We start from the raw sequence: 13,967 nt of genomic DNA on the forward strand, positions 1-13,967 counted from the left end.
AAGATTTTAAATGAGTTACATTTATTCAGTTAAAAAATTGACAGTTAGTAATGGTCACATGAACACCAGGGAACTGTATCTACATTTCCTGACATCAACTGGGGTGTTTCTGTTTGTTTTCTTTCACGTGTACAAATCTAATGCCAGTTAAAGACATACAGAACAGAACTGAAACCCAAGCCACTGTGAACCCAACACTGTTCAAAACTCAAAATTCAATTGGATGTACCTAAAAGTAATTTTTACCTTGCTTGTTAAGAAACAACTGACCAACTGCTTTCAGAGCAGTAACAGCTTTAAGACCATTCCCAGAAGTGTTTCATAATCACCCCTTGATTGTCTATTAATGCAGCATCTCTCAGTCTTAGCTGGGGTCTCTATTTAGGCCATACAGTATTTTGTTCAGACACAGTGTTTTGTGTTCCCCCACCCCCCCGGTTTAATTAGGTACAATTCCTTTGAGTTATAGCATATCATGCTGGCAAAACTCATGCAGATGACATAGCATGAAGCAGAGCAGAGCTTAAAATCACCTGTTAAAAAAAACAAAACCAAAAACAAAACGAGGAATGTAGTGTTAAAAAATCATGATAATGAAAAAGCCACTGTCCAGTCTCATGGACAACCAAGACAATTCCAAGTGTTCTCTCACAGTTGTCTCATCTACTATGATTCGTTTAAATACATCTTTCCTTCATCCAAATTCATTTCATGCTCTTCAACTGTTTCCACCAGGGATAAGTAAAAAAATAAAAGGTTAATTATTAAAACTAGTCTCTTTTCCCTTTTAATGAAAATAACCATTTTCCAGCTCCCTGACTATGCATCTACTTTTAATCATTATTTCAAATAGAGAATCTGACACATCTGACATCTCCTGATGCCATGACATTAAACACACTCATGATAACACCTGGGTTAAATCTCTGAAAACAGAAATGGTTCTTGAATCGACTTCAACATCTTAAAAAGGCCACATCTTTAATCCTTCAGACCATTTCCACACAAATTAGAATCCTAAGGGACACTTACAACTATTGAGCAGGCAAATGAGCCTTCAGATGATTCTCTCTCATAGGCAACTGTGCAATTTACAAACCCTCCTCCCAGTGAAGCTGTCACCAGCAATCCCTTCCCCTGGCTGCTGTGTAAAACACAAAGGCAACCAGTTTTAGAAGCCTTTTTAACCTTGCACTTTGAGCCTCAAAGGATCACCGTGTTAAAGAAACATTTTCCAGAAATGCCTCTTTTGACAGTTTTATGCAGGTTATTCTTTGACACCACCCCACCCTCCCCCCCCATTTAAACAGTTTCACTGACTAAATAAACTGCTTTCCAATAGTCTCTTCAGTAAAGTGCTTGTTATTACTCACAAAAAAAATATTAAAAACAAAGTGCTATTTGAGTCTTAAGATAATTTCTTTTTCTGTGAAAAACTGCCTGATATAGCTTTCTTTTATTCATTTTTACATAAAGCTGAAATGAAACCTATCTATCTCTTGTAAGGATACTGGGTTACTCATTTTGGTGTTTGGCAGTAGGCGAGATGCCCACAGAAGGTGGTGGTGACACACTGGAACTGTAGTGCAGAAGGTAAACAACCTTCTAGATGAAACGGAAGGCATATGGAGAGCTCCTACTAGAATCCTTTCATATTTATATACAAATATATATTAAATATAATATAAAAATAGCTATATTCTTTTTCTCTGAAGTTATCATAGAAGCTTTTCTTGAAATCCTCACCCACCACAGGCAAACAATGTGTCTCCTGAACTCCATGCAACTATGCTGCCTTTTCACTCCGTTTATCACCAGCCCATTTCTTCAGAAATCCAATCCTATCCTTAACAGACCCCTTCCCTTCTGTCAGAGTCAACCCCTAAAGGTTATGCTCCAGAACCTACAGCATCTGTTATCATGCTATTTATTAGGATGTTGCAAATAAGTCTGTGACAGTGGTAAATGAGTCGGGCAGAAGCAAAAGGCTGATTAAGAAAGAGGTGATAGCCTGGTCCTCTTCCCATTAAAAATCAAGGACAGTTCAGCAATTGATTCAGCAACAGGAGAAGCTGCAGAGCCTTTAGATACACACTTTGTAGTCACTGCCTGTGAAACAAAGCATCTGCATACTTGCACAGAATCAGGACCAAGTCCTACATACTCGCTTTTAGTAGAAGTTTGCCTGATTTGTGGCAGGAACTTTTCAACCGTGTGCTATATTTTTCCAGTTTCTATGAATGTCCCCATCTTCTAAGCCTTTCTGTAGTAGCTGGTAGTTCTGTAACTGAATGACCTCTCTCTGAGGTTACAAAAAGCTTCTTCATCAAAGCGTACGTTTCTATAGTTCTCTTTCAGCAGCGATGCTGTCGTCATCATCCAATTCCTCCCTCACCTAGTTTAGCCTTTTTATCGACAGACCTATAGCAGCACACCAGAGTATTTGGGAAGGGGAAAATGGGAAGATAAATTTAAATGGAGCTTTATATAAAAAGCTGCACCATTACCTGCCTGGCTGGAATCTCTATTTTCTGTAATTCGCAGTATAATAGTTTAATAAACCCACTTTACCCCTATTCAATAGTTCAACAGCACTATTAAAGCTCTTCCAGTTTTCTTTTTTAGTGCTATAATCGGTTATGTTTTTATCTAACCTTTTTCCACTAAACTAAAGTACTGATAGCACAGACCTCTGTAGTCAAACACAGCTTCATTCAGAAACGGGTGGAATGGCATAGTAGGGATACAAGAGCCAGGCAGGATTTCTGCACACAGAACTCTACACAAACAGGTTTCTGACAAGTATTCCAACCCAGAGAATGCCAGAAATCCCTTTATAGAAGTGGAGTACTCCTTGCTATGTTTGGTATTGGCATCTGTTCCTTGTTCCAGGTTGCAAGAGGTTTCCTTGGAGCAGAAAGCAATCTGATTCTCTTTGGTACCGTTTCTCTCTCCTTCCTTATTCACTTCCGTGCTTTTTGGTGCCAAATGCTTGCTTTATAACTGGGGAATAACAAAGATCTAATGATAGGACATGTGCAGAGGCAAAGGCTAGCCTCAAAACGCAACCAACATGCTTGGCTAAACTGGTAACACCTTCCTGCAGGTTTGGTTCATCCAGCAATACAATCAAACTGTTTCATAGTACAAAACAGTCCATCACCATTTGGTTACATTCATTCAACTCCTCCTCAGTATTCAAGCTTAATCCAGCTTTCCCTCCCTAGTACTAATTGTAACTGCTTTTACTATTTTTAATTATCAGAATCTATCAGCATTTATTCATTTTCCTCTCAAGTTCTGGTTTCCACAAACTAGTGCCATAAAAACCTACTGAACATTTACTTAAAATAGCACATCTTATCTGTTGGAACTTTTTATTTTCTTTATCGAGTGAAGTTGCCTTCTGAAGTCTTAGTTCAGTGATATCTCTTAAATCAATAGCCTGATAGTGCTGAATGCAATCGTGATCTCCCCCAAAACACACTTTAAATGCTATGAAGATGAATAAAAATAGAACACCCCAAAACAACAACAACAACAAAATCAGCTTAATATTCCTCCTCCTGCAAAAGGAGTTCTGTACTTTTAGGTCTTTTAATCTTCTAAAGAGTATTACCTTCCAAGTCTGACATTTGAGAGCCTCCTCTGTTCCTGGCTAGTGTTTGAGGGGGAGTACCAGTCCAAAATGATCATGGTCTTAACTCAGACCACCATAAAATCAACACAATTACAGAAATATCTATGAAGTAGATACACAAGTTTGGTTGACAATGTACTAAGACTTCAAAATTGAAAATGGTTACAGATTCAAGACATTGTAATTCAAGATGTTAAACATTATCACCTGAATTAAAATCAAGGCACTATGGGTTTTGTTGTTGTTGTTAAAATGACCCTGAATCAGTTCTGATTTTTGAAGGAGAATAAAAAGATTCCAACATATTTTAACAAGTTACAATTCTCACCACAGAGAAAGTGGTTAAAAAGTGCCCAAAAGGTTATTAAATGTAAATATATTTTTGTGCAAATTACTCCTATAACTGAAACATTCTTGAAAATTACTGTCATATTTTTTTTAAACCTTTTACATAAGTATTTCCAACTATGAACTATATCAAAAGATAGCTTTGGGGAATAAAATTCCAAACCATCCACAAGAAAGCAGTGCAAATTCCTATTTGTTTTTCAAATAAAGCGATGAATCAATTATGAAATGATGGATGATATTCATGAATCTGAATGTCCTGAACCCTGATGCATGATCACCAGTTCAAACAGCTTCATCAATAATTTAACCTCGAGAACGACAAACCAACACACTAAACCTTACGGAACAAACCCTGACATCACAGACAAAGCACAAACAAGAGACTTGTGCCCACATTAAGGGTGAAAATAATGATGCATCATGTTGTAAACAAAAGGGTAGAACAGAGGAGAACATTAGTCTGAGTATGGCGTGAGAATTTAGGGAAACATATTCAAACCTACAAATAACAGATTACATTTTCATGCATCATATAAAATATTTTGCTCTTTCTCCTTTTATGCAGACATATACACAATATTTTACAGCATCTGTACAACAGAGAACTGGATTTCACACAACATTTTCAAAATATTTACTGTCCTCTAATCATCTGAAAAAAAATTAGATGGTTTTTGGACTATATTCCTGGCATTTATTTTTTTTTCTTCTGCTAATTCAAACAATTGCTCCAAGTCCATTTTAATACTTTAAAAATGTACAGGATTGATAAAAAACCCAGTATTTTCAGCATCCCTCACATTTCAGTCACATTTTGAGATTTCACCTGGACAAATCAACACATGGCAGCAAATCCTTTAGAACAAAGAAACTGGGGCAACTATCAAAGTTGGCCATGTCCCCGTCATCATCTTGTGGCTTTTCTTAACAGATTCCAGAAGTTAGAAGCTGATCTCAACACTGTGGTGTTAGAAAGCCTTTGTACTGCTACCTCTGTAGCCTCAGTGCCACTGCTGGCGGAGCAGCCCCCTCGTGATAGTTCACTTCGAGAAGTGGCAGAGCCCCACGCTATTGTGGCTGCACTTTGGAAGGATCAGTCATCTTGTCAGTTCTGTGTCGAGAAAGTGGCTGCTGATGCTGCTGAGACTGATGCTGCTGGTGGTGGGACTGAGTAAAAGTGCTTTGTTGTAGTGGGAAAGCAGCAGAAAGGATAAGCTGAGCTGACTGATTTCCATGAAGTAACCTGGATGTCTAGAACATGGAAATAGAAGACAATTATTTTTCCTGAACTGCAGGCCTGGCTGCTTTCTAACTTTTCATAAGGGCTCAATCAAACTAAACTTCTGATTTGGTCATTTATGCTGAGCAAACAATCCAAAGATTAGTTCATATTAATAAAGTTAACTAGAGCATCTGACCAGTTATCAAAGCAGTTGTAACTGGTCTTCGTAATTTCCCATGACAGTGGGTAGGAACACATGGCAATTTGTCTCCATTTCAAACCACAAGAGCAGAACAGGGCTTAAGGGATTCATATGAACAAATGCAGGTGGGTGACATGGCAATCGCATGAAAAAACAGGGCCTGACTTGGCACAGATCACATTTATTCCCCCACAGCCAAAATGAATATTCTAAGAATCTGCATCTTTGGAGGACATTTATTATTACTGGAAATACTACTTGGTTTTAATATTAACCTTCTTAGAACCAACAAAGAAAAGCAACTAAGGATAGGTAGAAATGTACTCGGATATCTCAATCCTGAAACACGTTCTGCAACAGAAATTAAACTACATTAACTGGTGCATCTACACAATCAAGACTGTAAGAAGGCCCAGTGAGCAGAGGCAGGAAAAGCACTTTTCTCCTTTCTTAAAGAGCATTGGCTTCACTTAAAATTCTAGCACTTCAGTATTTTGAATACAAACTAGTAATTTTTGCTTAGAAAGAAATTCTAGAACAGGAACAAATTTTTGGAGATCTTCATCTTCCACAAATCTTCTGTTTCAACAAAATTAGGTCAAAATTGTTCAAAGTTTTAAATTTAGAAACAGAGATACAGACATTACCAACCTGCTAAACAGCACTGGTGTTACAGTATTTATCTGACTTGTCAGAGAACACATTCAAATCTGCGCTCTGGTTGGATTCAATTCAAGAATCTCCCACTGTGTAAATGAGAGCTGAAATCCAAATCACTAGGTATCCTTCATCTATCCTTTTGAGAGTCAACTTGCAGCTGAAAAGCCTTTGCCTGATGCATGACTGAAATTGGTATGTTCCCATGAAAGACTTTTATAACAAGTCAGTATTTTCTGTCAATGATACAGTGAAAGAAAATTTTACTCAGCTCTAAACTAAAATGTAACCATTCCTTGTGCATAGAAATGTAGATTAAACCTCCAATTACTTCCTGCATTTGCATGTATCTCGCCTATGCACACAATCCCAAATTTCACAGAATCACAAAATCATAGAATAGTTAGGGTTGGAAAGGACCTTAAGATCATCAAGTTCCAACCCCCCTGCCATGGGCAGGGACAGCTCGCACTAAAATTTACTGCGAATGGGAGAGCACAGTAGTAAGAAGTACTTGCAAAATCAGGATTTTTAATTATGTATGCTCTCGAACAACACCCACAAAAAATTAAATCGACATTCCCAGAGTAGTTTAAGAGTGCTAAGAACGTGTGCAGAGTACACTGTGACAGTTAATATGGATTTCATCTTGGGAGAAGGCAACATCAAAGGCCAAATTAAGATCCTTTAACCCACGTCCTCTTGGAGACACTTCCTCCCTGGTTTTCTAGCTACCACTGTATCTCCCTCACCAGCATCACCTGCTGGGTGATCTGTGTGCCAGCAATTAACTGGAATCAACAAATGGCAACAGATTTCCCATCAGTTCTTTCTGCCTTCTGGTTCCTTTCAAGAACTCCTTGGGTTTTGCCTGCCTTCTCTTTTGATCCAATCTCTCTTCTTTCTCCACTAAACCAAGGTTCTTCTCCACTCTCTGCTTACTTGCTGCTCAGCCTCCCCTGTTCAAGTTTCAGAACAGATGTTCATGCCTCGTGTTATGGGACATGTCTTGCTTTAGGCTGCATGCCGCTTTCCAGATCAACCAATTCTGAGATCATCTCTCATACCTTCTTGCATTAATATGTGAATGCAAAGAAAACGCAAGCAGTTTTAAAGGGAAACATCTGTTTCTTCATCCCATGCTCAAGCAAGAACAGCAATTCAAAGATATAAAATAAGGCAAATAAGTGCAATTGCAGGGAAGACTACCTTTCCTGTAAGTAGTAAGATTCTAGAGAACAGCTACGGAGTAAATGTACCTCATGCATCACGCTTGTTCATAGATTACTGTTCTAAGCACTCTGCTTTCAGATAAAGCACCCCCAGGATAAAGTAGCAATAGTGGAAATGTCAGAAATTGGAAAACTTTATGGAGAATGCTGCATTACCTGTAGGAACTGCTGGGTGTGCTGGGTCAGCTGCGGCTGAGCTGGTTGCTGAACTGTGGTGACCTGCTGCTGATGGTCTTGCTGACTTTGCTGCTGCTGCTGCTGCTGTTGTTGTTGCGTTACTGACAAAGTCTGTGGCTGCTGCTGCTGGGCAGCGAAAGTGGGATAAGCTGTCACCACCTGTCCCATAAACATAGTACTTGGTACCATTACTGCTCCACATGCTACTGGCGCTGTGACAAGTTTTGTTACAAGTTGCTGACCTTGAGAAAATCTGTTGAAAGAAAAAAAGGAGTCCCTTAAGGAAAAAAATCCGCATCAAGCATCACATGCCCTTAAGAAATTCAGTTTTGTCAGGTTCATACTCTGCTCTAACACCATGGGCTTTGGTAAGCCTGCAAACATGCTAGTTTTGGAAAAGCTTAGTTTAACAGTTGTATCCATATACAGATAATAAGTCATATGATTTTTTTTAATGCTTCATTATAGCAAGTCATCTGACTGTTGCTCTTGAAGATTTACCTGATTTGTCTATCCTGTGTAAAAGAGGTTACTGCAGCAGCATTCTGGTTGTTGTTCTGTGGTAAGCTAGAAGGAACCTGGACCACATTTCCTGTCGTTGGCTGAGAAATCACCATAGTGTTATACAACGGTGCCGAGACTGTGTTCTGTGACTGGCTGGCAAGAGAAGACTGCTGATTGTGTCCACTAAGTACATTTTGTTGATTATGCTGAAAAGAAAACATGATATTGTAATTTGAAAATACCCAGGTATTACAGCTGTCCTCCTCATTGTCACTGCCCATACTTCACAACTGGCCCCCAGACCTCTGAAAATCTCCTAAATTAACTTCTCCATCTGTTCAGGGTTTGATATTTTTTCAGCTACTTGCATATTGTTTGTTCAAGATCCCATTTTCCAATCCTTTAGCATCTCTGTGCCAGACCAGACTAAAAAGTGCACATCACATCAATCTGTTTCTTACTTGGAACTAGCTTACTACTGGGATGGTAACACTATCCACCACTAGTCTGCCTCTTCACAAATGCTGAAAGGAAGTATGGAATTTGGGTAAAAGTACACAGGGTGACCACACTGATGGGAGGTATAAGGAGCCTCCATACACAAATGATCAAGTCTATCAGCTTGAAGAAAAGGCTTTCTATAGAGATTGACAGAGGACTTTGACATCATGCATGACTGAGAAGATGAGAAGTGAATTGCTGCTCAGTGTGTTTCTGAGTGCATGAGCTGGGTGGCAAGTTTGAGAAGCAACCATAATCACCTTATCCCAGAAAGCAAAGCTGTAGAACTCACTGTGAGGTATTGTGGATTTCAAAAGTTTACATGGAATTGAAAGAAACTGAAAAAACTTACAGAAGAAAAAGCCCATTACATTACAGATGTCACACACCTCCAGCGTCTGACTGAAAATGTTCAAGAGTAGAAAAGTAAACTGCAGAAGCATCAATATATGCTTGTCCTGTTCCTATGCTTTTCTACTTATTTGCTGTCTGGAGACCACTTTTCAAGCAGACCTTGTTATCAATGCTGTATGTTCTATCAACAGGAAATCACAGACATTCAAAAGAAGGTAAGCTAAAAGGCTGCCTGATACTGGTCTTTCAAAAAAAGCTACTTAAGATTTGTTTACATGCCTAAGTCTTAGAGACAAAAACAAGATCTGAAATTGCATTATCAAGAACATGAGTGCATTTCAACTGAAAACCAGGAATGTGGAATTAATACAACTCAAAGGGCATTGTTAAAAAAAAAAATAAATTGGGAGGAGAACGTCAGGGAAGCAACTGTTGTGTTTCAGGTGTTTTTCAGCATGTATTCCATCCAACAATATCAAGAATGAGAATTTTACCTGTGTTGCAGGACTCTGCAAAGGCTGTTGCTGTATCATGTGAGAAGCACTTATATGGCCAGTGTTCATCCCACTTTGAGTCTGACTAGTCTGAACAACTTGACCTTGCATGTTTACTGATGCAAGCTGAGGAACATTTGAAGAATTTCCGGAAGCAAGCTGCACGGAACCAAAGTTGAGTCCAGGAGTTGACTGCTGCAAGAACATCTTAAAGAAAAAAATCCACAAGTTAGCTTTTAAACCAAATCTGTTAATTGTTCAGGGTGTTTTAGAGAAACTAAATTTCATTATTTAAAATCACTGTAAGAGAACAGTGACTAATAATTCAGTTTCATCTTTAGTTGGGTTGGACTAGATTCATCTCCAGAGGTCCCATCCAACCCTAATAACTCCATGATTCTGTGATCTCAGCTATTAGAAGTGTTGAAACAGCACTGCAATCACCAAGATCAAAAGACCCATCTCCCATATAGGGTCACTATTCAGAGATTCTACTATAACTGGTAAGAATCCGAATCCTGATTTCTAGAGCCCTAAACAGTAAGGTTTAATATTTGTTCTTAAAGAAACAGTGTTATTTAGAGACTAAATTGTAATGTAGTCTACAACTGTCTAAAGACAAAATTTATTTGAGATCACATTTCTCTTTGTAGACCAGAATCTCCATCTGATCTTTCTAGCATTGTTGCAATAATCTGAATTCAGCACAAGAACAGTTGAGTCTTTACAAAGAGTTAGGCCAAGACTACAAGAAGACAGGGTAATAAAGTAGCACGAACGTGCAGCACTTAAAATATTTTCCTAGTTTCTACAGTTCTGAATAAGGTTCCTCCACAGTGCATGGGAAGAGGGCTGTGAATCTGTCCTTTTGAGGCATCTATAGGCAGTCTACTACTGGCAGGCTTATATTAGACAAGATAAAACACTGAAAATGGCAGATGCCAGAAACTCCTACTTGTCAACAGAATTTAAGCAACATACTCAATACTTTCAGAAAGTCTCTTTTTTTTTTTTTTTTTTTTTTTTTTTACTTTTCATTCACCATCCATGATGAAAATATTCAGATTATTTCCTTAAGGGGTACTTCAGGTTTGGGGGGGTGTATTTTTTTGTTGGTTGGGATTTTGGGGGGTTTTGGTTGGTTGGTTTTAACTAGAAAAACCCAGTAGGATCATTCTTTTCTTCCAAAGAGAGCTGCTGAAAGGAGAATGACAAAATTCAAAATTAGAAGAAAAAACATATTGGTAAAAATACAGAAATCAGGTAGTCAGCTGCTAGACTGAGTAATTCATCCTCTACATTCCCTGTCTTTTGGTCTCAGTAACTACATCGGTATACCGTACAAAGTAGAACCACTTCATCAGGAGGGTCTGCAGGAGGACCACAGCCTCACAGCTGGAACAGTTTAAGAAACAAAAGGTATGAATTTGACACTCTCGAGCTAAAAGAGGAAATAAATGCTCATCTTGCACATTTTGGATTAATATTCTAATTGCTGCAAATCTTTGCAAGAAGTAAGAATCACTGCATCCTTTTATGTTGAGGTTTAGGCATAAGCTAGTCTTGAGGGTCTCAATACTGAAAAGATACACTGAGGCACTTCCAGATACATTCAGAACCAAAATGTGGGTATCTGACAGTGCCAGTACCTGAACCAAAATGTTAGTACCCTAGGAAACAGTAGCTTAGATGCTACGGATTTTAGGGACATTGGGTCCAGATGGCAGCTGATGAGGATAGGGAGGATCAGTTTGTGGAATTAAGTGCCCAAGTTTAGATGCCTAAATTCTCTACAGATCAAACCTGTAAGAGTTACACTAACTCACCTGGAGTCCTTGACCATGGACAATTTGAAGCTGCTCTTGGATCTTGCGCAACTCTTCCTGCTGTCGATGAATATTTGCTTCTATCATGCGTGTTCTTTGCTCTAGCTGGTCCTTCAGATGTTGCATAGCTCCTAACTGAGCTGAAAACTGAAACACAGGCTGTAGTGAAATGAATAAATGAAAAGCTGAGCAAAAATAATTACATTTACAAGCAGTAAATACACTCCTCCACAGCAGCAAAGAAATGAAGCACTGCTTTTTAAACTGCTGGTACCATAATCTGGTGACAAATTCATTAGCATGAAAATGTCACAGACCTCATATTTAATTTATTGTTCATATTTAGTTAATCAGAACTGGTGAACTAAAAAGTATAAATATATAGCAGAAGAAGTTAACTGGTATCCAAATCATCAAGGCTACAAAAAGCCTTAGTAATTTACACTACTGCAGATGTTAAAGCTCCCTCAGGTTAAAATTTAGAACTGCACCAGTTTACCAAAAAATCCACCCAGAGCTAATAACTTGGGAATACCCTCAGTCACAAACTACTGAAGACTGAGCACACAGGGAAGCTATGTTTGCCACTTCTATTTTTCCCTAGACATCCACTATGGGCCACAAGTCAGTGTAACCCTCTGATACTTGTATCCTCTGTAGCGCCTTTCTTCCCTCTAGCAGATCAGCTGTCCTGTGCAGCTTGGTGTTGTCTGCAAACTTACTGAGGGTGCATGTGATCCCCTCATACAGATCACTGGTAAGAGTTTCAAACAGAGCTGGCCCCATTACTGAGCTCAGGGCAGAACCACTTGTGATGAGCTGCCAACTGGATTTAACTTCATTCGCCACAACTCTTTGGGTCCAGCCATCCAGCCAGATTTTTTAGCCAGTGAAGAGTACACCCATCCAAACCATGAGCAGCCGGTTTCTGCAGGAGAGTAAGACTGTTTGAAAAATAATAAACAATAAACCAACTTCATACATACCTGGGACATGCCAGACTGGAGCTGTACAGTTGCAGGCTGAGATACTGTTGGCTGTGCTACTGGTTGTCCAAGAGACTGGGAGCTTAAAGACTAGGATTGAAAAAATGGTTCCATAACTGGAATGAACTTTCTACTTGACATGAAGTATTTCTTTACATAAAGTGTCAATTCCAAAATAACACCATGTGAACATATGAAGAAAACCAAGTATATGTTTTCTGAAAGACCTAACCTTAAATCTTAGAGAACAACGGACAGGAAAGCAATTGATTATATATAGGTATACAATTTTTTCGCTGCTAAAAATATACAGAAGCAGCAGAAACTGCGACTACAACCGTTTTAAAAGTCTTCTTTGTACCAAGGAAAAACTTTTTCAACAAGTTTGGAAGTTGACAGCTTTGATTTATTCTTAAAATAATAATTTTTAAAAATATACATTTTCATAGGCATTCTATTTTTGAAATGAACGTATTAGTTTAGGTGCAACATGAGGACCAAATGCATGAAGTATGACATTTTCCCATGTTACCAAGATTTCAGAAACTACATGAAAGTATTCACTAATATTTTTAAAGTCATAAATTCATATAGCAATGAGCACAGATTTATGTTGACACTTACATATATAGTTGCTTATATACGAACGTATATTAAAAATGCAGAATTGTAGAAAGCAGTTATGTGCAAGTGAAAGCAGAGATTTATACACAATCTCACAAACACTAATGCCAGAGATACTTATATGCTTATTGTATTCCCTTAGAATGTAGTATGCCAAAGATGCATATTGATACAATTCTGATACTCATGTATTCCATGTGACACTGTTATAGTTTAAATTATGTGTTTTCAGAAGAAACAAAGTTAAGGTTATTTAATGGTATCTTTTAAATAACATCAAACTCCATTGATTAAGTATAAAATTTTTCTCTGAAGAGTTACCTGGCTACTCAGAGATGATCTTCTTTGCGCAGTCTTTTCATGACCAGGTAAGTTTTGCCTTGGAGGAGTGCTAGTATCCACTGTCATTTTAGTTGGTGTTGCTGACAATGTTCAGAGTTACAACAGAAAGAGACATGTTAACAGTAATCTCAATTCTGCAATGCAATAATAAAATCACAGCACGTTTTTCATTAATAGAAAGAAAATTAAGGCCTGGACTCTATTTTTACCCTGGCTATGCAACAATAACACAATCTGATGGACTGAAATAGGGTGCTCTAAAGTCTGCTATTGTACTTCCAGAAGCAGAAGTCACTACACGACCTCTGAAAATCAGAGTTGTCAGCAGATTTCTGAATGTTTTTATCTGCACACTTTTCATAAAGTGATACTGCTAGTTATGCATTTAGTTAAAGTAAGTAAAGTAGAGAAAACCTTCACTAGGATGGCAATTGTATTTTCAACAGTTGGTGCTTACATGAATGATCTGATACTGCAGTGTGTGAAGATTTTCTGGAACTCCTGGAGGAAGCAGAAGGTGTGGGGCTGGTATCGAACCTTTCCAGAGCTTCTTTGAGACTCACTGTGTTTATGTGATTGTCAGATCCAGAGTCCTGGCTCTGAAAAGACATACATAAACAACAATTATTTTATCTGATTCAGCACACAATGTCCATTTCTGTTAGCAAATATCTAGAACTATGCTGTGCCTAATATCAACCCTCTTACACAGGTGACTGTGCTGAAGTAGTGGTCTGTTTGGTACCTGTTAGCTCAGTTTCCATTTGTAGCTTTTATCCTTGGAAAAGAATCCATATAATTCACATAAGCCTGGAAACCAAAATGCATGCAGACATAGGCCACAGACTGACTGCT

At 38.4% G+C, this 13,967-nt stretch overlaps 1 protein-coding gene across 5 annotated transcripts in view; it reads right to left on the reverse strand.

Annotated features, from left to right (window-relative positions):
* CLOCK (clock circadian regulator) overlaps positions 1 to 13,967 on the reverse strand; it is a 60,444-nt gene continuing 46,477 nt past the window's right edge. For 3 of the 5 annotated variants that reach the window (XM_061370445.1, XM_061370454.1, XM_061370481.1), the window contains 8 exons: positions 13,570 to 13,711; positions 13,092 to 13,192; positions 12,147 to 12,236; positions 11,161 to 11,319; positions 9,335 to 9,541; positions 7,983 to 8,191; positions 7,461 to 7,734; positions 1 to 5,242 (listed from right to left, as the gene is read on the reverse strand). In XM_061370445.1, coding sequence (XP_061226429.1) covers positions 5,060 to 5,242; positions 7,461 to 7,734; positions 7,983 to 8,191; positions 9,335 to 9,541; positions 11,161 to 11,319; positions 12,147 to 12,236; positions 13,092 to 13,192; positions 13,570 to 13,711 — 1,365 coding nt within the window. In that variant the 3' untranslated portion in view covers positions 1 to 5,059. The remainder of the gene's footprint in view (positions 5,243 to 7,460; positions 7,735 to 7,982; positions 8,192 to 9,334; positions 9,542 to 11,160; positions 11,320 to 12,146; positions 12,237 to 13,091; positions 13,193 to 13,569; positions 13,712 to 13,967) is intronic. The other 2 variants (XM_061370472.1, XM_061370463.1) reach the window with 2 other exon arrangements.

This window comes from Neopsephotus bourkii, unplaced genomic scaffold, assembly GCF_033783945.1.
Source record: "Neopsephotus bourkii isolate Nb327-2 ecotype Australia unplaced genomic scaffold, CSIRO-AGI_Nbou_v1 NB_168, whole genome shotgun sequence".
Lineage (NCBI taxonomy): Eukaryota > Metazoa > Chordata > Aves > Psittaciformes > Psittacidae > Neopsephotus > Neopsephotus bourkii.